General features: G+C 42.9%; 1 protein-coding gene across 1 annotated transcript in view; it reads right to left on the reverse strand.

The window, feature by feature from the left end:
* LOC147659601 (vomeronasal type-2 receptor 26-like) overlaps nt 1-27084 on the reverse strand; it is an 87186-nt gene that overhangs the window by 26987 nt on the left and 33115 nt on the right. Inside the window, exon 2 of the mRNA XM_086951618.1 lies at nt 13199-13322. Within this exon, the coding sequence (XP_086807744.1) occupies nt 13199-13322 (124 nt within the window). The remainder of the gene's footprint in view (nt 1-13198; nt 13323-27084) is intronic.

Here is a 27084-nt window from a genome sequence, read left to right on the forward strand (position 1 = left end):
CTTATGTCTCGTCTAACATTTGGAAGAAATATCTAGTTATATGACAACGGGATACCGACATAACTTGAAGGAAATAAGAACGCCCTGAAGAAGTTCTGTTGTACAGAACGAAACGTTTCGGCTGTTGTGGTACATAAACTTAAGGAAAATAAAAGCATTTGAATATACACCAAGATTCAGCGATTCAATAAGTACTCTAAGTGATATGATTTGATTGGACTCATTGTGAAAGTGGTGCTGTGCCAAACTTTGGAATATTCTCCACTATTCTCTACTACTTACTCTCTCCTACTCTCTACTACTCACTCTCTACTGCTCTCTACTACTCACTCTACTACTTACTCTCTACTACTCTCTACTACTCACTCTCTACTACTCACTCTCTACTACTCTCTACTACTCACTCTACTATTCACTCTACTACTCTCTACTACTCACTCTGCTACTCTCTCTACTGCTCTCTACTACTCTCTACTACTCACTCTCTACTCTCTATTACTCACTCTCTACTCTCTACCTCTCTACCTCTCTCTTCTTCTCTCTCTACTAATCTCTACCTCTCTACCGCTACCTCTCTACCTCTCTACCTCTACACCTCTACCTCTCTACCTCTCTCTACACGCACACATATAGACATATATGCATATATATATGTGCATATGCATTTATATATATGTATGTGTATGTATAAAAAAAACAACTAAACATTTTTTTTTCTAAACAGCTACTTTTAAAACTGTCATTCTTTTTTCCCATGGTACGCTCCCCGGTACGCGCACCGGTGCGCGTACCGGGCGCTCCCCCCGCGAAAATAAAAAAAAAAACATTTTTTTTTTTGCCTTGCGGGGCCCTTTTATGGCCCCCACATCAAACCTAGGGGGTCAGGGGGGGTCTACTCTGCCCCCTTATGGTCATTTCCCTCTTTGTTTTGGCCACCTCTTGTGTCTCGATTTTACCGAGACACAAGATGGCGGCCGCTCCGGACTGTTTAGAATGTTTACAGACACCCGAGAGCCAATCAGCTTTCCTCGCGCAAGTCGCGTGGCGCGCACGGTACGCGCACCGGTGCGCTGCTATAGATATATATATTTTTTTTAACCTTAATTACTCAAAATCCACTGGAGCACATATCTTGAGACATAGCAAAGGCACATCGGGCTACCAGTCCCTACAATTTTGCCAAGTTTGGTGGAAATCCATTCAGCCGTTCGGGCTAAAAGTGAAATCGACCGCCCTATGGAAATTAACATGGGGAAAACGCGTTTTGGGACCCCCCTTTTATCTCGGCCCCCGCTTGACGAATCCCCCCCAAACTTTCAGGGAAGGACCGGAACGCCGCGAGGCCATTTTCAGGAAATTTTCAGGCAGATTCGTCAACCGGTGCCAAAGTTATTCCAAATAGAATTTTGAGATTTAACATTGAAAAAAATCCTAACTATAACTACCTACTGGCGACCGCCAGTAGGTAATATATATATATATATATATATATATATATGACTTCACTTCGTCTCCCAAATTTAACACGCTCTCAGAATTCCAAAAAACGCCAGAAATCAGCAGAGTCCAAGGGTGTTTATTGACACCTAAGGTGTCAATAAACACCCTTGGACTCTGCTGATTTCTGGCGTTTTTTGGAATTCTGAGAGCGTGTTAAATTTGGGAGACGAAGTGAAGTCATTGAGGTTACCGGCGTGCTCTGCCGGCATTCACGCCACTTCCCACGGGGCCTCCCGCAACCCTTTGGAGCAACTTTGAAACTTGGATATATATATATATATATATATATATATATATATATATATATATATATATATTCACTGAAAAAACCATAGGTTTCACACCAGTTATAGTTAGGAATTAGCATTTAAAAAACCTATCAAATTCACTGAAAAAACCATAGATTTAACACCAGTTATAGTTAGCTGGAAATTTTACTGACATAAAACCAATGAAATTCCCACGTTATAGTTAGTTGGACTCACTATAACTTGCACGTGTAATGCACTGATGACACCATCCAGTGAATGTGTGTCTTTCAGATAAATAAATATGTTTTATATATGTATGTTAAGGTCGATGGAAGAATATTTGTTTAAATTATTGTCTTAATGGATGTTTAAAAAAAAAAAATAATTGGATATCTGCCTTATTAAGTGTATCTTAGTGAATACATATATTAGCGAGTGAAAGTAGGTCAGTCTCTCTGTCATCAGTGATGTCATGAGTGATGTCACTGACCATGTCATGAGTGATGTAATATGTGATGTCATCAGCAGTGCATTACACGTGCAAGTTATAGTGAGTCCAACTAACTATAACGTGGGAATTTCAATGGTTTTATGTCAGTAAAATTTCCAGCTAATTATAACTGGTGTTAAACCTATGGTTTTTTCAGTGAATTTGATAGGTTTTTTAAATGCTAATTCCTAACTATAACTGGTGTGAAACCTATGGTTTTTTCAGTGAATTTCATAGGTTTTTTAAATGCTAATTCCTTTCTATATCGAGTTTCTAACCTTTTTTTTTTTTTACAATTTGCTGTTTTTTTTTAAGTATTCATTTTTTTTATATAATTTTTTTCTTTTGCGCTCTGGGTGCGTGCTCCGGGAAGCTTTCAGCTAAGCTCTCCGGTAAGCTTTCCGGTGAGCTCACCTGAAAGCGCACCCAGAGCGCTACTGTCATTCGTGAAAAAAAATATGAATGAAAAGTTAATAATAATGCAAAACATTCCGTACCATACAAATAAAATCAGTTTTTTTTATAAGGAAAATGATTATGCATTTCTGTAAAAGTTTGATGACGTCACTTCGGCGCGCAACGTAAGTGCCCTCGGAAGCGCCTACGTTCGCGCCGCATAAACGCACGAAGAAGCGCCTACGATCGCGCCACGTTTGCGCCCCGGAAGCGCCTACAATCGCGCCGCGTAAACGCACCCGGAAGTGCTTCGGAGCGCGCAGCGTAAGCGCGTCGGGTCATGTGACCCTAAAATAACACTTTTCATTGGTTGCTAACAGTTTTTTTTACAAAGAATGAAATCCCCACCCATTTCCTTCACTATTGCTTTGTACTTGGAGAGAGCAAGAGCTGTTCTGTGTACTATCTTCATCTCCTACTTTCCTGATCTACAGCAATGGCTGCAAGAGAATCATCCAGCAGTGATTCAGAGGCATTTTTAGATGAGGACCCTCCTAGGCAGAAGAAAAAAATCCATTTCATCTGGAAATTTTATAACATCCCTGAAGGAGAAAAAAAAGTCAACGCTCCAAAAGTAACCTGCAAAATATGTGGTAGTACTTTATCCAGAGGCAATCCTCTGAAAAAATATAGTTTTGGAAATGCCAATTTAATCAGGCATGTCAAAAGAAGACACCCAAACAACTTTGCGAGGGAGAGTGTCAGAGACCTGGCACGGAAATTACCCACAGATGGCGGCAGCACCTCCACTGGTGGAGCAACACCTTCGGGACCATCCCGTAGAAGAATGGTCCCTAACATACAGCCAGAGTTTGCAGGCATCAAATTTCTGTGCACGGAGTGTGACGAACTGCTCTGCTATGGGGAGCAGAGTGTTGAACTCATTGCCCTAAAGAAACAGCAACACCGCTGCCCTGACAGTCCCTAAATTTTCACATTTTTTTGCTCCTGTTGAGCCGTTTTGGAATCCCTGTTTTTTGTTTTTCCCTTGACAAAAATCCAAAAAAATTATAAAATTGTTTTAAAAAGTCTAAAAAAAAATATAAAACAACAAAATCAAAAAAAAAAGTTCTTTTCAGAACTATCTCTAATTTATAAAAAAATGAAATTTTTTTTGTGAAAAAAAATCTGTCATTTTTTATCTCCATGGTACGCTCCCCAGTAAGCTCTCCGGTACGGGTACCGGGTGCGCCCCCCGCGGAAATCGATTTATTTTTTATTTTTTTTTTTACCCGCGGGACCCTTTTATGGCCCCCACATCAAAACTAGGGGGTCAGAGGGGGTCTACTCTTCCCCCTTATGGTCATTTGCCCCTTTTTTTTTAAACCTCTTGTGTCTCGATTTTACAGAGACACAAGATGGCGGCCGCTCCAGACTGTTTAGAATGTTTACAGACACCCAAGAGCCAATCAGCTTTCTGCGCGCAAGTCGCGTGTTGCGCCTGGAGCGCTCTCCGGTGCACGCACCGGAGAGCGCCTATAGATATATATATTTTTTTGAACCTAAATTACTCAAAATCCACTGGAGCACATATCTTGAGACATAGCAAAGGCACATCGGGCTACCAGTCCCTACAATTTTGCCAAGTTTGCTGTATATCCATTCAGCCGTTCGAGCTAAAAGTGAAATCAACCACCCTATGGAAATTAACATGGGGAAAACGCGTTTTGGGACCCCCCTTTTATCTCGGCCCCCGCTTAACGTATCCCCCCCAAACTTTCAAGGAAGAACCGGAGCTCGACGAGGCCATTTTCAGGAAATATTCAGGCAGATTCATCAACCGGTGCCAAAGTTATTCCAAATAGAATTTTGAGATTTAACATTGAAAAAAATCCTAACTATAACTACCTACTGGCGACCGCCAGTAGGTAATATATATATATATATATATATATATATATATATATATATATATATATATATATTCACTGAAAAAACCATAGGTTATACACTATATATAGTTAGGAATTAGCCTTTAAAAAACCAATGAAATTCACTAAAAAAAACATAGGTTTTAGGCCATGTCATGAATGATGTAATATGTGACATCATCAGCAGTGGATTGCGGGTGCGCGATATATAGTTATTGCAACTAACTATATATGGAATTTCATTGGGTTTTATGTCAATAAAATGTCCAGCTAACTATATAGGAGGAATTTCAATGTTTTTTTTATATGTTAATTCCTAACTATATAAGGCCTAAAACCTATGGTTTTTTTAGTGAATTTCATTGGTTTTTTAAAGGCTAATTCCTAACTATATATAGTGTATAACCTATGGTTTTTTCAGTGAATTTCATTGGTTTTTTAAATGCTAATATCTATAGCTGTAAAATATATTCTTTATTATATGACGCGTCGCATAACAAAATTTTCCAAGATAAAATGTGCGCAAATTGTTTTTACTAGGATGCTTTGTTTTACACATGACAGATTGATAATAACACCACCAACATTAATGTTACGGGTGTGCCTCTTTTTCGCCACATTGTATTGTACTGTGTATGCTTTTGTTACTTGCACACGTCACTTTTTCCTCTTGTAATGTACTGTTTGCTACCTATTGCATTTTGTTTGCTTTTGATACTTCCACATTGCCTTGTCTGGCAGTGGTGCAACCCGCCAGTGGCTGACATGCCCGCCGGCCCTCAGTGACACAATGGCCAGGCGCCATGTACACATAGTGAGAGGAAAGGCCAGGACCCAGGAGGATGTGTGGCCCGCGACGATGATGGTCCTGCTGCTCTAGTTTCTTCTGTAACATGCCTGCCCCTGCCTGCAGGGCTAAGAGAGCAGCTTACTAATACCGTCTTGTCTGTGCCATTTCAAATAGGAAATACAAAGTGAAGAAGTACAATTCTTTCTAAACCTACTTGAGTAGGAGAGTTTCACGCTACATTCTTAGAGAAGCCAGTGCCACAGGGCCCGTCCAACACAATGGGTGCATACCATGTGGGCTACAGATTTGTGATACATACGTAGATTTATGTTGTGGAAAGAAAAGTATATGTTCAGCTACTTTGAAGAATTTTGTAGGGGAAAAAGTGAAAACTGTGCAAAGGAAAACCTGGGGGCTTTGGTGCCTTATGTTGACGTACTTTGTGCATTCCCCACACACTTTATCTGTGAAGCCACTCCAGACCTGCAGCGAAATACTGAAAGACTATAGCACCCCACAAGTGGGACCATTGGCCATGGTGTATGTGGGGTATATGCTGAACCAATTCTAGCCTGCATTTCTTGGGTGTAATGCCTGTGTTATGTGCTCAGAGTGCCCATGGAGTAAACATTATTTGTAAGACAATTATTATTTCACAAAACATTGCTATATTTGAGGCAAAAGAAATTGCATTGAGACAGCAGTCTTCATTATTCAAACGGCAAATACCACTTGGGAATGGTGCAGTGGTGGTCAATGACCAAGACTTTTTAGCTAGATGATAATTTGACTCCGCGTTGTCTCCTAACAGTCTGTGTGATCTTGCATAAGTGAATCAATTTCCTGTCCTGGAATGGGTTCTGCTGGCGTGGCTGCAGAAAGACGACTTCATGGGTCTGACAAGTAGTTTAAGTCTCGCAGCATCATAATGTTCACGAATGAGAAAGAGGTAATACAAAGATCTGCCCTCTGGAATGTGGCTAAAATTTTGTATTGGTCAGAGTCCCAACATTTCAGCTGCCTGGCTTCAGTGATGTGCAGTCCGGCCCTCAGTGCTCTGAGGAGGTGACACAAGATGGCCTACCTGTCTTGTCTAGAGAGCCCTTCAACTACTTACTGCTTTATGTGCCAACACTTTGAAATAATGAAAGCAGCGATCAATAAAACACCAGCATACATAGGTACATAGGTGGAAGCACAGGCAAAACTCGATAGCCAATTATAAATCAGCCCCAGTATTGCTGAACAATTACACATGATATAAAATATAATTGTACGTGTTAAGTAAGAGCAGCAGCCAGGACGAGTTTGTGCTCTGCTCACAAGAAGCGCCCGGTTCTCTGTGAAGGCAGCAAGTGTGATCATAAGTGCACTTGGTAAATAAAAAGGTTAGTGCAAGGAGGGGGGCAGGGCGGGCTTGCAAAGGGAAGCTCTTGTACCCTCGTGCTTTATTGATAGATTCCTTCTCCAGGATCTTGCACTGGGGATTGTGGGTGTGAGATGAGGCCTCTGAGCATCTGTGGAGCGCTAATGCGAGCCATCATTGTTTATGCCTCTGCAACTGGCAATATATCACCCAGGCAGCGGCATACATAAACACAGGCAAAGCAGCCAGCCAGCGCCATAACCGAGCGATTACACCTCGGAATGCGACCTTCCAAACGTGGCGGATTTACATAAACGCGACTCATTATTACACTCAACATATCGCCTCGGTTGCAAATGAACAAATAAATACGGGCGAACATCAGTACAACCCCCCTCTCCTCCCCCCTGCCTACGAGAAGCCCTCTTACCCGCAGCACTTCTCAGCGAGGAGAGGCGATGAGGGGCACACAGTCCCTCCCGGCGATGAGGGGCACATGCAGATTCCAGCAGTCCTTCCCAGCAAGACTACGGGAAAGCGTTCAAATAAAAGCAGGAAGAAAAGGCAGCAAAAGTAGAATGCAGGGGCTTTGTGGCTGCACATTTCGCGGCACTTCCTGCAATCTCAGCTCCTTCCAGTCTCATTGGTGGAACGTGTTCCTGCGTGCTGATTGGAGAAAGGGGAAGCAGCAGGCCAATCAGAAATTCCTTTTTGAAATCTGACTACTTGCGACGTGGGACACTGGAAAAATACAAAAATCAGGAGTGCGCGCCGTCAGAGCTCCTTGACCAATCGGAGCGCGGCTCCTTCGCCGGCCCCGCCCACAACCAGGCGGCGGCCATCTTAAGGCAGCTCGGGCGGCGGCGGTGATCTCGGGGGCTAAAACGAGGGGTGGACACCCTCGAAATTAAAATAAAAACGTTAAAATGAAAGAGAGAAACCCCCCAAGCCCCACCCCCCCAAAAAAAATCGCGAAAAATCGCGGGGTGCGCGCACACGTTCGCGCTTATAGATATATAATTGATTTCTCTTCTAATTTTCTCAGGAACCACTGGAGGGATTTACACAATTTTACCAAAAGCGTGATCTGCATACCAGACACTACCATTTTGACAAGTTTGGTGTAATTCCCTTCAGCGGTTCAAGCTGTAGCTGAGTCTAAAGGTCCTATGGAAATTAACATGGGGAAAACACGTTTTGGGACCCCCCTTTATTCTCAGCCCCCACTTGACGAATCCCCCCCAAACTTTCAGGGAAGGAGCGGAGCGGAGCGAGCCATCTTCTTTGAGAAATTTGCGAAGATTTATCAACCAGGGCCAAAGTTATTCCCAATAGAATGTTGGGGATTTCCTATGGGAAACCGTCCTAACTATATATACCTACTGGCTATAGCCAGTAGGTAATATATATATATATATATATATATATATATATATATATATATATATATATATATATATATATATATATATATATATATATATATATATATATATATATATATATATATATATATATATATATATATAAATTAAAAGTACATTAATTTATTTTAACAGCATTTTTGTATAGTGTTATTTTAAGGCCCTGCCTCTATCATTTCTCTAGGAGTGTTGCAGTGCCAGTGGTTGGCTGTGCTTGGTGCTGGGATTACTCTAGGTTGGTGAATAGCAATGGCCTTACTCTTTTGTGGGTTTATCTTTGTCCCTCCCAAAACCCATCCTTGAGCCTCCCTTAACTCCTCCTTAACCCTCTCTAGTCCCCTATCTTTTGTAGTAAGTATTCCCCATTTTACTAGTAATTGCTCCCTGCCCCTAACCCACATTTACAACAAAAACATAGATGTATGTTTATGGAGATCTCCTCCAACGAGAGAGAGGTCTCTGCATTTAAATGTTAGGAGAGACAGAGACGTAGGCCTCTGTATGTAGGTTGGTGAATAGTATTTTGTATTATGTGAGTAGTACTATTGTTTGTGCTACAAAATGCAGCGTGTGAATTGGCCTGAATTGACCTGAGTATCAACATCTTTGTCTGATCTTTGATCTTTTCCTTGGCCCTTCTGTCTCTCTTAGTTTATCTCTCCTCTTTGCTTGATACCATGGGTGTTTGCCTCTCCCCCTCTTATTCAAACCTCTGTGTCTTTACACTTCACCTCTGTCTCCTACTCATATATATAGATTGTCGCATGGGGAGTAGTGTGGCATAGGCGGCTTCAGATGAGAGACACAAGAGATAAAACATAGATGAAGAGAAATGCAGAAAATGGAAAGAGGAGGAGAGCACCAAATAGAGAGACAGAGTAGCAGAATGAAAGGGAACCTAGGAGAATTGACAGAAGAAAGAGGAAACAAAAGACCCAAATGGAGACAAAGCAGTGTAGGAAGAGAGAGAGTAAAAGGAATGAAGAAGAGAGAAAGTGAAAACATGGTTAAGACGGATATAGACAGAGACAACTGGGGAAAAGAGAACAAGGGTAGGAGGTACAGAGTTCGATGGAGTAGAGAGACCGAGAGAAAGAGAGAGAGAGAGAGAGAGACCGACAAACTGACAAAGACAGACATATAAAAAGATTTGTTGCAAGAAAGGGACAGAAGGAATAAAGAGAGCACACTGCACAGAGAAAAGAGAAAGGTAGAGGGTGCTCTGTGCTGACAGGAGAAGAGGGTCAAGTGAGTGATCCATTATCCTGAAAACTGATGGAAAGGGAGAGGAGGTCTTTCAGTGAGGGGTTGAAATAGGGCCGGCATCATCATTAGTGTTGCCTAGTGCAAAAATCTTTGTTTGGCACCGCCATACCATTTTTCTTCATAAATTCACGCTCTGCCACCTGCCATTGGTGCCCCCATCTCTCCTTAGCCATTACCTGGCATGTATTCTTTTATAGAGCTAATCATCCCAATGTAGACTGTCCTAGTGCTTCATATCATATACAGAGAGCCACAACATTTTTTAAACCAATGAATAGGGAAGGTCACTTAAAACGATAATGACTAAAATATGAGGGAGTCACGTGTCATCCACCATGGTAGTGTTGGAATGTAGTTTATTAGTAGGTGTAGGTAGGTACCTACCGCTAGTAATAAGGCCACAATAACAATATAAGGTCCAATCAAGGTCTGAAACAATTATCCCCTTCCTCAACCCTTATAAGCTGGCTATGAGCAGGCAGGCATAACGTAGGCGATAGGTGTGTAAAGCATTTAAAAACACCAACATGTTAAATAAGTAAGAGACAACACACAAGAAAAACCCAACACCAATTTATAAAAATAGAAAATAATTTTATGATTAAAAAGACACCAAAACAATAAAAACCCAATTAGGGAACCAGAGACATTGATTGTTAAATAATAAAGACTTTCTAATGCATAAAAGCTAAAAGTGCCACTTTGGGACTTCTGGTTGAGCTTAACCGGAGCAAAGTCAAATTTTCAGGACTACCACTTAGCAGACAGGCCCTGTCAAGTTGTTACCTTCTGACTACGTAATTTTTTTTTAGCTTTCTCTCTTGACGTCAAGCAAGGAACCTTGTCAGCCTTCCAGTTCATGACAAAAGTTTGGCTCACTGCGATACCTAGGTCATCTCCTGGTAGTCTTGTCAGCAACAAAAAGCTCCAGAGCTTCAGCGGGGAAATTGTGAATATCAGGCTGGGTTGTTATTCAACGTCTCCAGCTTGACTCCCGTTGATGGGTGGGTCACCATCATGGTGATTTTTACCAAACTTCTGGACATTTTTCCAGAATGAACTTTTGGGGTACTGAAGTGTAGATGCACCAATCCAAGGTTCCAGAAGCTCTGAGTTGCTCCATGGGATGTTGTTACTATGTGTCCCACAATGAACCTGGACAAATCCTCGAAAGTCCAGCTGTAGGTTGTCATCTGGTTTCTTCTTGCTGGAGATAATACAAGTGGGGCTCTTTTAACATGTTGCTTTCAGGGAGTCGCAAAAAACACAGTTGATGGACAGAATGTAGAACAATGTCATACATTCACCCCAGTACAAGGCTCTCCACACCACTGGAGGCAAGCTATCCAGGCTGATGAAACTGTGTTTTTTGCAGCTTTCAGGGAGTCCACTCCTTCTCTTTTTAAGGCAAGGCAAAGACCTTAAATCTGTTGTTCAAAAAGTGTGCAGCAGTTGGGGTCATTCAGAGTACAATCCTCTATGTGCAGGCCAGACTTCCAGCCGGTCAGTCCTTCTTCTTGTAGTTTCAAGCAGGGATCTAACTTGCTGGGCAGCCCTCCCATATGTATCCAGTGTTCTTGGGTGATAAGCAGGAGGGCACCCTTGATCAGGTATGATCACTTCCACCAATGTGTGGCATGTTCTTATTCCAGAAACACTATTTCTTAAAAATCCCAAATGGAGAATTATCTCTGGAGGTTAAGATCTGGCTAAGCCAAACCACAGGCATGGCTAAGTTCCTTAACACTTCCCTTCAAGCCCCTCTGCTAATTCAATTATTGAGGCTCCGGTCGGGCTTGGGGTGCAGGGAGTGAGTGTGAGCTTGTGCCCTGACCTAACTGTCATTCCCACTTTAAAGACCAATTTAGCTATTCCACGCCCACCCTGCTTTTTGCTCAGCAGCTTTCAGATCTCCTCCTACCAGATGCTCTTTGTCCTAGCTCAGGCCACTTTTCACCTCATCTGAGCAATGTGGACCAGCCTGTCAAAGGCTGGCCAATCAGGAGAGACTGTTGGAAGGCTGGCTTTTTAGTATATCATAAACATAGTTCTATAAGTAATTTTCTGTGATAGTTATAATAAATCTAACCATGGCAAGTTATTGGATTTAATCTAATGATCAGTTTAATATTTGAAGTACATTATTAGCTAGCGTCTATCAATAGTTATCATTTATTAAAGTATTCCTATGTTAGCCTTTGGAGCCCATGTGCTAAAATGGGAAACTATGCAGTCACTCTTACACCTGGGCATATAAAACATCTCTTATATAAGGTTCCTGTTTATAGTTGCAAAGCACCCTACCCCTGGGGCACCAAGGGGTGACACAGACTACTGGCCCTGGGTCTGGTTATCATGGCCCAGGGCACAATCAGAGTGAGTTACCACCAGTGTCAATCAAACAATGGGGCTGATAGGGGTCAAAAGGATGACTTTCTCACAGGTACGTATTACAATTTACAGTGCTTGCCATGGAGAAACGAAGGGGCACTAAGATATGAGGCTGTTGCTCTCTCCTCCAGTGTTTGCATACTTTAGGCTGCCTTGCACCAATGCACACACACTTGCACCGTTGTGCAAGGGAGTGCAGGTGATTTCAAACTTAGGTTTTATACTGGAAGGGTTCCCTTCCAGCATAAAATTCTAAATTTGACAAAGTGCAACCCTTTACCACTTTGTATGTGAGTTGTACCGCTTTGTATGTGAGTTGTACTGTGCAGCACGTATGTAAAGTTTGAAAGGTTTGGATAAAAGAAATCCTTCTTTAAACTTTATGTCTGTTTCATGGATGCATACTTTATTTATGTCAATCTCTTCATACCAGCATTAGTAAATAGAAATCAAAATCTATGGGTGCGTGCAGGGGAAGGTCAATATGCCACCCATGGTAAGCGCCCCAAAAATACTTTGCACCAGGTTTGCATCACTTTTCTGAAGCAGCCCATGCACAAAGTCTTTGTAAACCTGGCCATAAATGTGACACATGATTGAGGATTCAAGCTAATAACATTGCATTGCTCCCCAAAGGATGCCTTTTTAGCAATGTTGGAATAACAAAAGATTGAGTAGAAAAACAATAATGATCTAAACCTCTGCCTTTCAATTTGCTTGCAAGATGTTGAGGCCAGTTCATAGCTCGATGGGTTATATCTGAAGGATTGTCACTTTTGAACTCCAAGTACAGAAGGATCTATGTGATAAAAGCGATAACCCAGTAAGCTATCCACATAAAACACTAATCTGTGATCTGCATGTCACATGTTGTGCATTGCAGCAGGCACATTAACCCTCTATGCTTCTATATCATGAGTCAAAACTGTGATAGACAAATCTAAGATCCTCCCTCAAGTGCATTTACCACCACAGTTGTCATTCTATTTTAAATACCCCCTGAAAATGCTGCCCACACAAATCTCTCTGCAGGATCCTCTTATCTCAGTTCAGCCTGCCATGCAGAGGGCTCTTCCTTGACATTGGCACCTAGTGCCACTGTACCAGGGGCCGCACCTCAAAGCCATCATTGGGTTGAGAGAATGGAGAGGGAGAGGAGAGATAATAAAAGAAAGAAAGGTGTGGACTAATTCTAGCTTTGGCAGATCCTAAAATTATATTATCATCTGTTGTAATAACTTTATTTCCATGTGACTAGCATGGTGAACATATGTAAAGTAAATATTTAAAATGAAGAGGGTTATTTTCCAAGGTAACTCACACTCATGAGCAAATTGAACATCTTCTCATTTGAAAAGGACCATTGGTTGTCAAGCAATGCTTTACCACCTACCGCTCTTGTTGGTAATCTCTCCTTCTGGGCAGAATGCGCAGTCATAGCAACAGACAGGTTTCTCCTTTAGAGGGACCTTCCTGTATCCAGGAGGACAACTCTCACTGCACACAGAGGTTGGGATCTGGAGAGGAAGAGATGGAGATGTGTGAGACATCAACAGGGGAAGAAACAAAGGGGACATCTGTTATTATCATACATCCTACGGACTGAGAACGTATTTGTATAGTTTGACATGTGAGAGATCAGAGAAGAAAGAAATAAGGGGCTTATGTCATAGGTTCAGTGGGAGGGATTGAGGGAGTGAAAGAGGTGGGAGCATGCACTTGCATCAGTGTGAGGGATCCAGGGAATAAGAGCTGCAGAGAAGATGTGATAACATCAGTTTAAAGAATCCAGGGAGTGAGAGATGTGGGGCACATGTGATAACATCAGCCTGGAACGACCTCCGTCAGCAAGCCCAACTAAGAACCCTTTTTATTCTCTTGCTTCCACTCATTGGTCACCACTCATTACCAAACATGAGGAATGCTGGAACCTGCTTTCGGTTTCATTCTCTGCAGCTAACTTCCATGAGAGATATATACCCAGAAGGCATGTTTGTCAGGCCACAGCAGGCCATCCTGGGGACAAATGAGACCTTGCTAGACATATTGACATACAACTAGCTCAGGGCAGCAATGTGGTTGATACACAATGCTTTCCTCAAGCCTCCCCCACATTTCAAGTCCTTGAGTCAACCCTACAACCCCCTCCTGCGGAAATTAGTCAAAAGGCTTTATACAATGATGCAGGTTACTACACCTGTATGTCAGCCCCATCCCAGCTCGGAATGGGAAGCAGATCTTGGGAGCCCCCTCACGGAAGAACATGGGAACATTTGCTGCACTCAATCTCATGTCCTCTACCCTAACTATCACCTGTGTCTGAGTGCATTTTAATTTCCTGCATCAACCATACTGAAATCCTGTAAGACTGCATAAGATGGGCCTGCTTGATGAGGAGCGCTGTGTGTATTGTTCCGTGCTCAGTGCTCGTTTCCTTCATCCTGCATGGGTTTGACCTGGCATGCAGAGATTCTGGCAGATGGTTTTTGATGCTATTGTGGCAATCACAGGATTTACTTTGGACCACCTGCCGAGGGCTGCATTAGTAAGCTATGTAAAGGATGTCCCATTGGACTTGTGCAAACTTACGCCTATGCTCCTGTTCCTCTTAAAGTGACAAGTTACGAAGCACAGGGAAAGGCGGCCACTGCCGCTGGAGGTGACGTGGCTTCTACTGATGGTGACGGCAATCCACCTATTGGAACTTGATGCTTGCAAAATCTAGACCTTAAGGTATCTGGTACCCTCTAGAGCTATACCTGGGCACGCACATAGAGAATGGAGGTGATGCAACTGTTACCAACCCAGAAGAGGGCGCTTTGTTGGAAATATTCCCTCTGGAGCCTCTGGCCACTCTGAGCTGTTGGTCTTGGGCGCAAATGATGTCTGCAAAAGTGACCCTTAGGCAACAACTAGAGACTACTAGGGACTTTTATAAGTCACTAGCTCACCCCTCGCACGTTGCTGAGATCTCAGAAGAAAGGAAATTTAAGTAAACTTGTTATGATAACATTCCATTTACATTGTGTCATTTTTATTGAAACTTATTCATTTTAATTTGGAAAACATTTCAAAGTGTCTGTGACCGGCGGGCCGGGCGGACACGGCCCAGGGGTTACTAGGAGCATCAAAGGACTGGTGGACTGCCTTACCTCCGTCCCTCTCTCTCTCCCAACAGGAGACCTGGGCACGGAATACCGAGCCAGATGATGAAGAAGGAAAAGGACACGGTTCCTTTAACTGGTCTCTGTTCTGTGACGAGACTCCGCCCCAAGGGAGTCCCGCCGGACGGACATTGGATATAAGCCCAGAAGCCCACTTCCAGGAGAGTGACGTCACTGACACAGAAGAAGAGAGCTGGAGAGACGAGACCGGAACAAGAAGGAGGGAAGGACCTTTTGGCAGCCGAATGGTGCCGTTCGGTGGAGGAAACACAGAGCCTGCAGGAGTAAAGCCAGGAGGCCAACGACCCAATCTATCCCCGAGTCACGCTCACGGGAGAGCATGGCTAACCCAGGTACATGAACGTATAGAGGGTTTGGTAGGGGGGCGGGGCCGCCCTTAAGCCGTTACTCAGGGTCATGGCTCAAAGCACCTGTCAACCCCCTGTAATTATCCCTCACGCCCTGTACCTTTGTGAGAGACACAACACGCCTCACCCCAGCACCGTTCTTTGCTGTAAATAGAGTGCACATACCAGGAGTGCCCTAGGTGTTCCCTCATTGCCGGCCCCGTTTTGGGGATTTAGAGTATCGGATAGCAGCATATTAAACCTATCCTTTGTTTCCTTTTTATTTTGGGGCTACCATACGATCTCCGGACTAAAGGAAGTTCGACACCCGGCCAGCTAGCTGCAGAGCAGTACGGATTGAAGGAAGTTCGAGGACAAGTCAGCTAGCTGTATAGAAGTACCGGAAACCTCCCGCCACCACGGACCCCTCTAGCTTTGCAGCTGATAGACTAACCAGTAGATACAAAAGAACTGTAAAGAAAATAAAACACTATTTACCCAGAACCAGTGTGCGTCCTGGTTCTTCTGAGTTGTTACATTGTCGTTTTAATTCTGTTTATTTATTCGAGTGCTTGTGGATACACGATATTTCTTGTATTTCCGTCTGGTGCGTACAAAAATAAATCAGAAGGTTTTCCAACGCGTGAGCTGTCCACATACAGTTGTCCAGGTGAGAAGCACGGATTCTTCAAATCTAGTCCACACACTTGCAGCGATTGTCCTTGTGCTTTGTTGATGGTCACTGCAAAAGCGAGTCGCACCGAAACTGCAAACGCTTGAATTCAAATGGCTAATCTGTTGGGATCATTGGAATACGTGGCAACAGTACATCTTCCCCCTTCAATTTCCCATTCAAAATTTTAGCTTCTATGACATTGTTCATCATCTATTTCACTGAAAGTCTTGTATAGTTGCAAAGTCGTGGTTGCAAATTCAGTATTCGAAAGATTATGAGGGCCCTGGGGTGCCAATCTTTAAAACATTTTTATGCCACAAACCTTCGCAAGAGTGTACTTAACAACTTCCCAAAGTTTCATGGCGATCGAATGAATGGTGTAGTAATGCATAAAGGACAGACAGACAGACAGACATACATTCATTTTTATATATATAGATTATACACTTAGTTATGATTGACTGAGTGGCTCCTCATCCCACTTCCACCCTTCCTTCTCCATCCTTCCCTTCACTTCTTCTTCTCCACCCCACTTCCCCCTCTTTATCTCTGTTCCTTCTCAGTTCAACAGAATAAGGTACCACAAACTGTAACAGCATTGCTATGAATATTAATGTGACTCAATGCACACTGTATGCTGCAGTATTGTAATCTTTTATGTCTTGTTTTTTAGAATAAATTCAATAAAAATATTTATGAGGGCTTGTGTGTAAGAAAACCTGCTGTTAGTCAAACAGGTCCCCCCACAATGAATTCTACTAGGGGTACAGTTTGCAAAAATGTACAGTACGGCTGTTTCCCTTTGTGCTGGTTGAGATAGTGGCCAATATCTGTGGCTAAATTTCAATAAAGAAAATAATACCTTGGGATAAATAGCAACAAAATACAATAGGTTGAAGAGATTGTCTCTCTTCCTATCAATCAATCAATCAACAGAATTTGTATAGCGCGCTACTCACCCGTAAGGGTCTCAAGGCGCAGAGGGGGGGGGGGGTCGCTACTGCTCGAACAGCCAGGTCTTGAGTTTTTTTCCTGAAGGAGAGATTGTCCAGGGTCAGCCGTAGGTGAGTGGGGAGGGAGTTCCATGTCTTGGCTGCGAGGTAGAAGAAGGATCTTCCTCGGACGGTGGATTTGCAGATTCGTGGGGTGGAGGCGAGGGGCCTGGCCGATCGGAGCTGGAGGGTGGGTGTGTAGAATATGAGGCGGCTGTTGAGGTACTTCGGGCCCGTGTCGTGGAGAGCCTTATGTGCGTGGGTGAGGAGTCTGATGGTGATCCTCTTGTTGACGGGGAGCCAGTGCAGGTCTTTCAGGTGGGCAGAGAAGTGGCTGTGGCGAGGGATGTCCAGGATGAGTCTTGCTGAGGCATTCTGAATGCGCTGGAGTCTTTTCTGGAGTTTGACTGTGGTTCCAGCGTAGAGGGTTTTCCCGTAGTCCAGACGGCTGGTGACGAGGGCCAGGGTGACCGTCTTCCTGGTTTCGGTGGGGATCCATTGGAAGATCTTTCAGAGCATGTGCAGGGTGTTGAAGCAGGATGATGAGACAGCGTTAACTTGCTTGGTCATCGTGAGTTATATTTTATTTTGCAATTTTTCAGAATAAGAGTAAAGATTTGTTTTCTCTTTTTCAACATATATATACAAACATATACATCACATCAACATTTATATATATACAATATATATATATTTAAACAAACAAACATACCTTTTTGTTTCCTTTTTTCTCTTCACCCTAGTTAATGAAAAAAAGCATTTCTTTACAGAAGATCACCCTCTATACGAGACCAAAGGTTTAATACTCCAAGCTCTATTTTTTGTAATGTGCCTAAATTATTTTTACACTATTTAGATTTTCATGGGTGTCTTCAAAATAACTGTCGACGCATTTCAGCCCCTTTGTTTCTTGGGCCTGCTCAGGACTAGGGCAGATGAGCGCTTAAATTTCCAAAGATCCACCTAGGTTCTGTTGTTCAACCCTCATGCGTTTTCTTATTTGTGTACATCACGGAGCCCAAGCACGCAGGATATACAGACTCTTGCAGCCTCTCTTCAATTATATGGTTCTGTTATAGGCAGCAGAGCTCTCCCTTACTTTTGCGTTCATCCCGCCGCATTGTAAACCATCCCCATACCACATCCACAACGTGCAGGTACCACAAACTGTAACAGCATTGCTATGAATAATAATGTGACGCAATGCACACTGTATGCTGCAGTATTGTAATCGTTTATGTCTTGTTTTTTAGAATTAATTCAATAAAAATATTTATGAGGGATTGTGCATAAGAAAACCTGCTGGGAGTCAAACTGTTCACCCCACAATGAATTCTATTATTGGTACAGTTTGCAAAAATGTACAGTACTGCTGTTTCACTTTGTGCTGGTTGAGCTAGTGCCCAACATCCGTGGTTAGGCAGATTGCAAAAAAACGAGTCCGATTTCAGTGGAAAAATGTGATATGTCCATGTTTTGTTTTGGGGCCTTTTGTGTCTCAGAAAACTAGCCCTAGCAAAACAAGTGAGGTACCATTATTATCTGGATTTTTAGGTAAATGGTAGATGGTAGGAAAGTAGTTGCTTCCTGCAGATTCCAGAACTTTCCATTACAGAAACGATGAGGACAATATGTTTTCAGTCAAAGTTTGATGTCTGCAAGGGCTTATGGGTAGGAAAACATGGAGGGAGCCACACAAATCACCCCTCCGTGGATTCTCCTAGGTCTCTTATATTGCAAAATTTACGGGTTTGCTAGGTTTTCTTTGGTGTCGGCTGAGCTAGGGCCTAAAATCCACAGCCAGCTACATTAGAGGAAATATGTGATGTGTGTTTGTTGCATTTTGGGGCCTTTTTCCTGTCCCAGGAACTAACTCTACCCACATGAGGTACCATTTTTATTGGGAGACGTAGGGGAATGGTTGATGGTAGGAAATGAGTTGCTTCTTGACGATTTCAGAACATTTCATCACAGAAGTTTGAGTCAAAGTTTGATATTTGCAAGGTAAGAGTGAGTAATAAAACCTGGTGAGAGGTATGCAAGTCACCCCACTCCGGATTTCCACAAAGGGTTTAGTTTTAAAAAATGTGCAGGTTGCCACTTTCAAATATGGGTTTGTTTCAGTGGCAATATGGGATGTGTCTATGTTATGTTTTGGCACCTTTCCTGTTACAGCCACCAGCCCTATCCACACATGTGGGGCACCATTTTAATTGGGAGACAAGGGGGTGTGGTAGGTGGTAGGACATTAGTTTCTGCCTACACATTCCATAACTTTCAATCACATAAATGTCAGGAAAATGTTTTTTTAGTCAAAGTTTGAGGTTTGCAGGGATTTCTGGGTAAGAAACCCTGGTGAGAGACACACAAGAAGTCCCCCCACTGTAAATCTTTCCAGATATCTACTTTTGAAAAATGCACAGATTTTCTAGGTTTACTTGGGTGCCTGCTAATGTTAGGTTCCAAAACCCACAGCTAGCCACGTTGCAAAAAAAAGGGTCAGTTTTCAGTGGAAATATGTGATGTGTCCATGTTGCGTTTTGAAGTCTTTCTTATCGCAGAAACTAGGTCTACCCATTCAAGTGTGGTAACATTTGTGTTAGAAGACTTAGGGAAACATAGAATAGTAGAACAAGTGCTATTACAAATTGTATTTTCTCTGCATTTGTGCCTTCCAAATGTGAGCTAGTGTGTAAGAAAGAAGACGTTTTGAGAATTGCCTTCTAATACACCTGTTATTATATGGGTTTCATTGATATCTGTTTTTCACTCTTTATAATTTTACATTGTGAATTACTCTATACTTATTAAACAATGAAAAAACATTGCAAGATGCGGCTAAGTTATTGGTTCTGGGTTCCTTGAGTTCTTGGAAAAGCCACAAACCCTAAATTTCCCCACAACCAGAAGTCTCTAGCAGATTTAATGGCATATTGCTTTTGTAAATCAGCCATCATGAGGAGAAGTTACAAATGAAAATGTTGTAAAAAAAAAACTTTTTTTCCTTCCGATTTTCATTTTCTTTTATTTCAACTGTTAGCTACTATGAGAAAAACATTGAGGCATTTACACAAAGGCTGTATGTCAGAACAACAAAGGCCATAACAACGAAAGTCTTTTATTTCAAACAGATATGCCTTGCCTTTACTACACATACCTTTACCACCCCAAAAATTAAATACATACACCGCCCACTTGGGATAGTACTGACGAATGTGGGTCTGCTCCGCGAGAATCCACAAAGGGTTTTCGCTTTCCCCAATGCTACAGTCACCTGTGGTTCCTTGTCCAATCGTAGCAAGGTAACAAACATTTAAAGGAGGGCGGGCAGAACTATTGGTGTTGAATCCCGGCAGCATTTGAAAAAGTTTTCTGATAAAACGAAATGCGTCATGCAACAATGCCGAAATAAAAGGATTTTTAACAGCTTTTTCTGGAGTCCTGTGGTGTTCCTCTCTTTGAGATGTCAAGGAGGTCGGTGCTGATATTAGGGGTGCTGCCACGAACGCCCCTTTGGAACGCCCACCCCACAAGGAGTTCAGCGTGTTTTTGTGGCAACGAGATGAACTACAGAACTCTGTGGTAACGTTTGGACACGCCGCTTCCCCGCAACTGTGCCTGGTCATATCTTATGCACTACGACTACGTGGGAGATGTGCTGTTACCTGAGACAACACACTCAGGCGAAAGTTGGGAGAAAAAGTGTCGGAGTGAGGGACACGCCAAGCTGTTACATCGCCCTGCAATAAGAACTTGGTGTGCATTGTGGTGACAGGGGCAGACACCGCCCACTTGGGATAGTACTGACGAATGTGGGTCTGCTCCGCGAGAATCCACAAAGGGTTTTCGCTTTCCCTAATGCTACAGTCACCTGTGGTTCCTTGTCCAATCGTAGCAAGGTAACAAACATTTAAAGGAGGGCGGGCAGAACTATTGGTGTTGAATCCCGGCAGCATTTGAAAAAGTTTTCTGATAAAACGAAACGCGTCATGCAACAATGCCGAAATAAAAGGATTTTTAACATCTTTTCCTGGAGTCCCGTGGTGTTCCTCTCTTTGAGATGTCAAGGAGGTCGGTGCTGATATTAGGGGTGCTGCCACGAATGCCCCTTTGGAACGCCCACCCCACAAGGAGTCCAGCGTGTTTTTGTGGCAACGAGATGAACTACAGAACTCTGTGGTAACGTTTGGACACGCCGCTTCCCCGCAACTGTGCCTGGTCATATCTTATGCACTACGACTATGTGGGAGATGTGCTGTTACCTGCGACAACACACTCAGGCGAAATTTGGGAGAAAAAGCGGCGGAGTGAGGGACACGCCAAGCTGTTACATCGCCCTGCAATAAGAACTTGGTGTGCATTGTGGTGACAGGGGCAGACACCGCCCACTTGGGATAGTACTGACGAATGTGGGTCTGCTCCGCGAGAATCCACAAAGGGTTTTCGCTTTCCCCAATGCTACAGTCACCTGTGGTTCCTTGTCCAATCGTAGCAAGGTAACAAACATTTAAAGGAGGGCGGGCAGAACTATTGGTGTTGAATCCCGGCAGCATTTGAAAAAGTTTTCTGATAAAACGAAACGCGTCATGCAACAATGCCGAAATAAAAGGATTTTAAAACAGCTTTTCCTGGAGTCCCGTGGTGTTCCTCTCTTTGAGATGTCAAGGAGGTCGGTGCTGATATTAGGGGTGCTGCCACGAACGCCCCTTTGGAACGCCCACCCCACAAGGAGTCCAGCGTGTTTTTGTTTCAACGAGATGAACTACAGAACTCTGTGGTAACGTTTGGACACGCCGCTTCCCCGCAACTGTGCCTGGTCATATCTTATGCACTACGACTACGTGGAAGATGTGCTGTTACCTGCGACAACACACTCAGGCGAAAGTTGGGAGAAAAAGCGGCGGAGTGAGGGACACGCCAAGCTGTTACATCGCCCTGCAATAAGAACTTGGTGTGCATTGTGGTGACAGGGGCAGACACCGCCCACTTGGGATAGTACTGACGAATGTGGGTCTGCTCCGCGAGAATCCACAAAGGGTTTTCGCTTTTCCCAATGCTACAGTCACCTGTGGTTCCTTGTCCAATCGTAGCAAGGTAACAAACATTTAAAGGAGGGCAGGCAGAACTATTGGTGTTGAATCCCGGCAGCATTTGAAAAAGTTTTCTGATAAAACGAAACGCGTCATGCAACAATGCCGAAATAAAAGGATTTTTAACAGCTTTTCCTGGAGTCCCGTGGTGTTCCTCTCTTTGAGATGTCAAGGAGGTCGGTGCTGATATATATATATGGAGAAGTGTGGCTCACGGTGTAGAGCAGGCAGACCCAGAAGCTGAGGTCAGACCCGGGACCAGGGTTCAATTCCCGTCGCGGCAGGGTCTTGAGCTCAAATGTCCACGGACTCGATAATTCTCGCTTCGGTGCCTGCTCTAGTCATGGGTTCTCACTCTGCAACTCTGGGCATTAGCTTGCTTAATCTCCACAACGGCCCCCCGCAGCGGGATGCCTGGCTTTCACCTTGGGGATGCCCTGTAGGGGCTAGCTCACAGGGAAAAGCCAGGACGGGTTCCCAATGCAAAAGCGCCGGGACACCCCGTTAGGGGTAGCCGTGCGCTATATAAGTATCGCGAAATTTATTTATTTATTTATATATATATATATATATATATATATTAATACCACACCAAACTTCACCATCCAAGAAGGCGCTGACTCCGTGTATCTTAGTTCAAGGGTTTTATTTCATATCAACTTCTGCTCAGACGCGTTTCGGCGGCAACCTCCGCCTTGCTCACTAACATCTGACTAAACAAAATGACGCTTTTATACATGTTTAAACTCTCACATGTGTCATAATGGTCATTCTTAATTGGCATTCATTAGTTTCCATAGTAATCACATGTTACACCCCATCAATTTGTACATGTTCATTCGTTATTATGGCATTTTAAAATACATTTCTTTGTTTTTTGTTTTGTTTGCATAGGCACACCTTATATATATATTCATATTCCTGAATGGTATAGTTTCAACATTCTGTTTTTTTTATATATCACATTGATTGGTATTTAATAATACTGGCGGGAGAAAGCCTCCGTTTTAAGTGCTTACATGCATGTTTAGCGGTGTCATAGCAACACTGGCCTATCATTGAGGAGGTGTGTTCCCCTGAGGCCCCTGATTGGTAACCCGGACCATGTCAAGTCTCAAATGGGCTCTGCCGTTTCAGACATCGGTTTGTTTGTCTGGTTGGCAGGGGCAGAACAAGTTCGCAGGTGACAGAAGGCGCTCGTGAATCGAGTGAGTAATGAACTGTTCGTTGTGTGTCAGTCTGCTCGGGGTTTTTTACCGCTACTGTAAAAACCTCTAATTGCGCTATTGAGCCTTTGTTCTGAGTGTATGGGACCGCTGTTTCTCTCGATTAGAGGTCACAGCGTCCCGAGTGTCTTTCAAGCCAGCATTACAGTTTTCCCGCTTTTGGAAAATTTGCCGTTTTGCGCTAGTGCGCGTTATTTCTCCCACTCAATGGTAATTCCTCTTTGGAATGGAGTTGCCTGCGTGCCATATGTGCCATTCGGGAGTGATTTGGTGCCAACTAGTCAAGGGTATTACTGTGACTATGTGATGAGATAAGTGATTATTTTCACATTATCGCGTGTGCTGTTTACTAATGTTAAAGGGTACTTAGGAAAGAGGAATCGGACGCTGCTTTAGATATGTACATTTAAGGCTTCATCTGCATTGAGCCCTACAGGGATTTTGGAATTAAGTAAGATTATGTATCGTGATTCCAAACGACGCAATGCAAGTTTGCGATTGCCTCCCCTCAGATTTTTTGGGACATTATCCAGTACGCAGTAAGTTAAGCCTTTTGCATCTCCACCATGTACTTCGTGGATATGTCTCGCTACAGGGTATGCTGGGTCCTTATTGGTTATTGCCCTGAGATGTTGCAACACTCTGACATGTACTGGGTGAATAGTTGATCCTACGTACATTTTGCCACATATGCATGTTAGAAGATATACAGCATGGTCTGTTTTGCATGTATAGTGATCCCTCAGAGTGTAGGGTTGTTTGCGGAAGGGTACTGTGATGCTGACAGTATTTTTGCCATGTACACAGGCCTTGCATTTCATGCATTTCTTAAAACCTTTTTGAGATTGAAACCAGGCTTTTTGTTTGGGTATTTCTGGTGCATTGCAAACCAGTTGTTGTCGCATGGATTTTGCCTTCCTGAAGGACACTAGTGGTCTTTCACCCACTGTTTTGCCTATGGTTGAATCATTTTTAACCAATGGCCAATGTCTTCGGAGTATCTTACGAAGATTGGCTTGGTGACGATTAAAGCCTGTGATTAGCCTGGGTGGTTGTCTGTCGGAGGTGGTTGTCGCAGACTCCACTTCTTTTGTGAATAGTAAATCTAGGCGGGTTTTAGATTCGCACTTTGTTTCTGCAGTCTTGCATGTCTCATCTGTGTACCCTCTTTTTTTCAATCTTGAAAAGAGATCTGTTTTGGCATTGGTTAACCCCTCCCTTGTGCTGCAATTGCGAGTCATCCTAAGGCATTCTGCATATGGGATCGACTGTTTTAGTGGTGTTGGGTGGAAGCTGTTTGCGTGGAGGATTGTATTGCCCGCAGTGGGCTTACGGTACGTGCGTGTTTGTATTTTTCCATTCTCTACAAATAGCTCCACATCTAAAAATTGAATACTTTCTTTACTAGCATTGCAAGTAAATTTTAGATTTAGTGAGTTCTCATTCAACTGTTCTGTGAAGCTATTAGCACTTTCCACACTCCCCTCCCACAAAATAAAGATGTCATCTATAAATCGCTTATAAACAATTACATTGTTCTTCAATGTCTCTTTGTGTAGGTTCATCAGTACCTGCTCCTCCCACCAGCCCATATGCATGTACCCATGGCTGAACCCTGGATCTGTTTATAAAACAATTTATCAAAAATAAAAGTATTATTTGTGAGACACCACTCAGTCATTTCCAAAATCATTGCAGTGTGTTTGTACTGGTTAATAGGTCTTTTTCCCAAAAAGTGTCTTATGGCATTCAGTCCATCTTTGTGTCTAATGCTGGTATACAGCCCTTGGACATCCAATGTTAAAAATACATAGTTCTCTTTCCATCTTACATCGAATATCTTTTTTAGGAAATCACCCGTATCCTTTATATATGCTGGTAGTTTTTTGACCTCTGGTTGGAGAAAGTGGTCAATGTATACACCCGTATTCTCGAAGAGGCTTCCTATGGCTGAAATTATTGGTCTTCCCGGAGGCACTTTCTCATTTTTATGCACCTTGGGGATTAGGTACAGTTGTGCTGTTACTGGATAGTCTGTTTTGAGGAATTCTAGTTCATTCTTGCTCAGTAAACCTTCCCCTCTCCATTTATACAGTTCATTATGGTACCTCTCTTTGATACCTACCAAATGGGTTGGACTGATCCTTGTGTAGCACTCCCTGTCTTGCAATTGTGCAAGTGCCTCCGCATTGTACATCTCCAGTGGCCAGAGTACAATATTGCCACCTTTGTCGGACCATCTTACTACGATGTCCGGCCTGGATTTGATTTTCTCCATTAATGCATTGTATTTTCTGTTCTGGTCTTCATTTTTCCTATACCTCTGCTTGGTGCTTAGAATGGAGAGTTCTTTCAGGTCTTTTATTACGTATTCTGCAAACAGATCCAGTCCATATTTTGGCATTGTTGGCATAAAAATTGATTTTGGTTTGAAACCGGTTTTCACTGGTTGCCAAATGTTAATATCCGAACTCATTGCTGCCCCACTGGGTGTGATTTCCTCATTCATACCTTCATTCTCCATTTCTAGGTCAATTAGGTTCTGTAGTGTTTCCATATGTTCAACATTCAGTGTATTAGTTGTTTCACTGCTCAATCCTGCCCCTGTTGTGGTTGCGTTGACATTGTAGAAATACTTTTGCAGTTTTAGTTTTCTTACATAAAGGAAGAGATCAATCCTCGTTTGTGTGTAATCAAAGTTTGTATCATTGCAATAGGTCAGGCCTAGTGACAAAATTTCCAGTTCATCTTTGGTTAGCTCCATGTTTGATAGGTTTATTACTGTGTTGTCTTTTTCTGTAATGTTCATCGGCGCCTGTTGGATCTGTATTTTTGTTTTTGTTTCTGTTTTTCTGTTTTTTGTGCCTGTTGCTCCCCATCTCCTGTCTTTCCGTCTCCTGCTTTTTGTTTTTGTTTTTGTGTCTGATTGTTCGTGCCTCGCCCTGTTCCCTGAGTCAGTGTACTTCTTGGGCGCAATGTTCTGAGGCGTTGTAGGCGTAAAAAAGCTAGCTCTTCAGCTGGAGTTGGTGCTGGACCTTCCGCACCCTGATTGCTTTCGTTATCAGTTTCATATTCTGAACTAAATTCGGTTTCACTTTGGCCTGTCCCCCCCATTTGATCATTTTGAGTTTTTTGTAGGGGTTGTTTTCTGATTTGATCGAACTTCTTTGCAAAGGTATATATTCTCCCATTCAGATAGTCATTTCTGTCCCTCTGAAATTTAATTGCTTTCCTCTCTTTGATCTCTTCCTCATGTTTGATTATTCTCGTTTGAATTTCTTTCATTCTTTCTGCAATTTCATCCTTGTTATCTTTGGTATCTAGTTCTTTTAGGATTTCTTCAATCCGTGTTATCATTTTTGCCCTGTCGCTTGCTGCAAATTTTATCAGAATTTTTAACATGTTCTCAGACGATTTGGCACTGTTTTCTGCCCACATTTGCAGCATTTCAGGGTCGGGGTCTTCATAGGTGGGTGCCACCAATATTCTCAATCCCCTCGGTATTCTATTCACATCTAGATACCTGGATAGTGATTTAACTTCCCACCACTTGGCTACTTCTTTTTTGCGAAGTTTTTCCAATTCAATGTCACTGACCATGTCATGAATGATGTAATATGTGACATCATCAGCAGTGGATTGCGGGTGCGCGATATATAGTTATTGCAACTAACTATATATGCAAATTTCTATAGTTTTGTGCGAGTAAAATAAGGTTTTGTAAATGCTAATTCCTAACAATATATGGTCTATAACCTATGGTTTTTTCTGTGAATTTCAATGG

This window comes from Lissotriton vulgaris, unplaced genomic scaffold (genome assembly GCF_964263255.1).
Source record: "Lissotriton vulgaris unplaced genomic scaffold, aLisVul1.2 SCAFFOLD_309, whole genome shotgun sequence".
In the NCBI taxonomy this organism is placed as follows: domain Eukaryota; kingdom Metazoa; phylum Chordata; class Amphibia; order Caudata; family Salamandridae; genus Lissotriton; species Lissotriton vulgaris.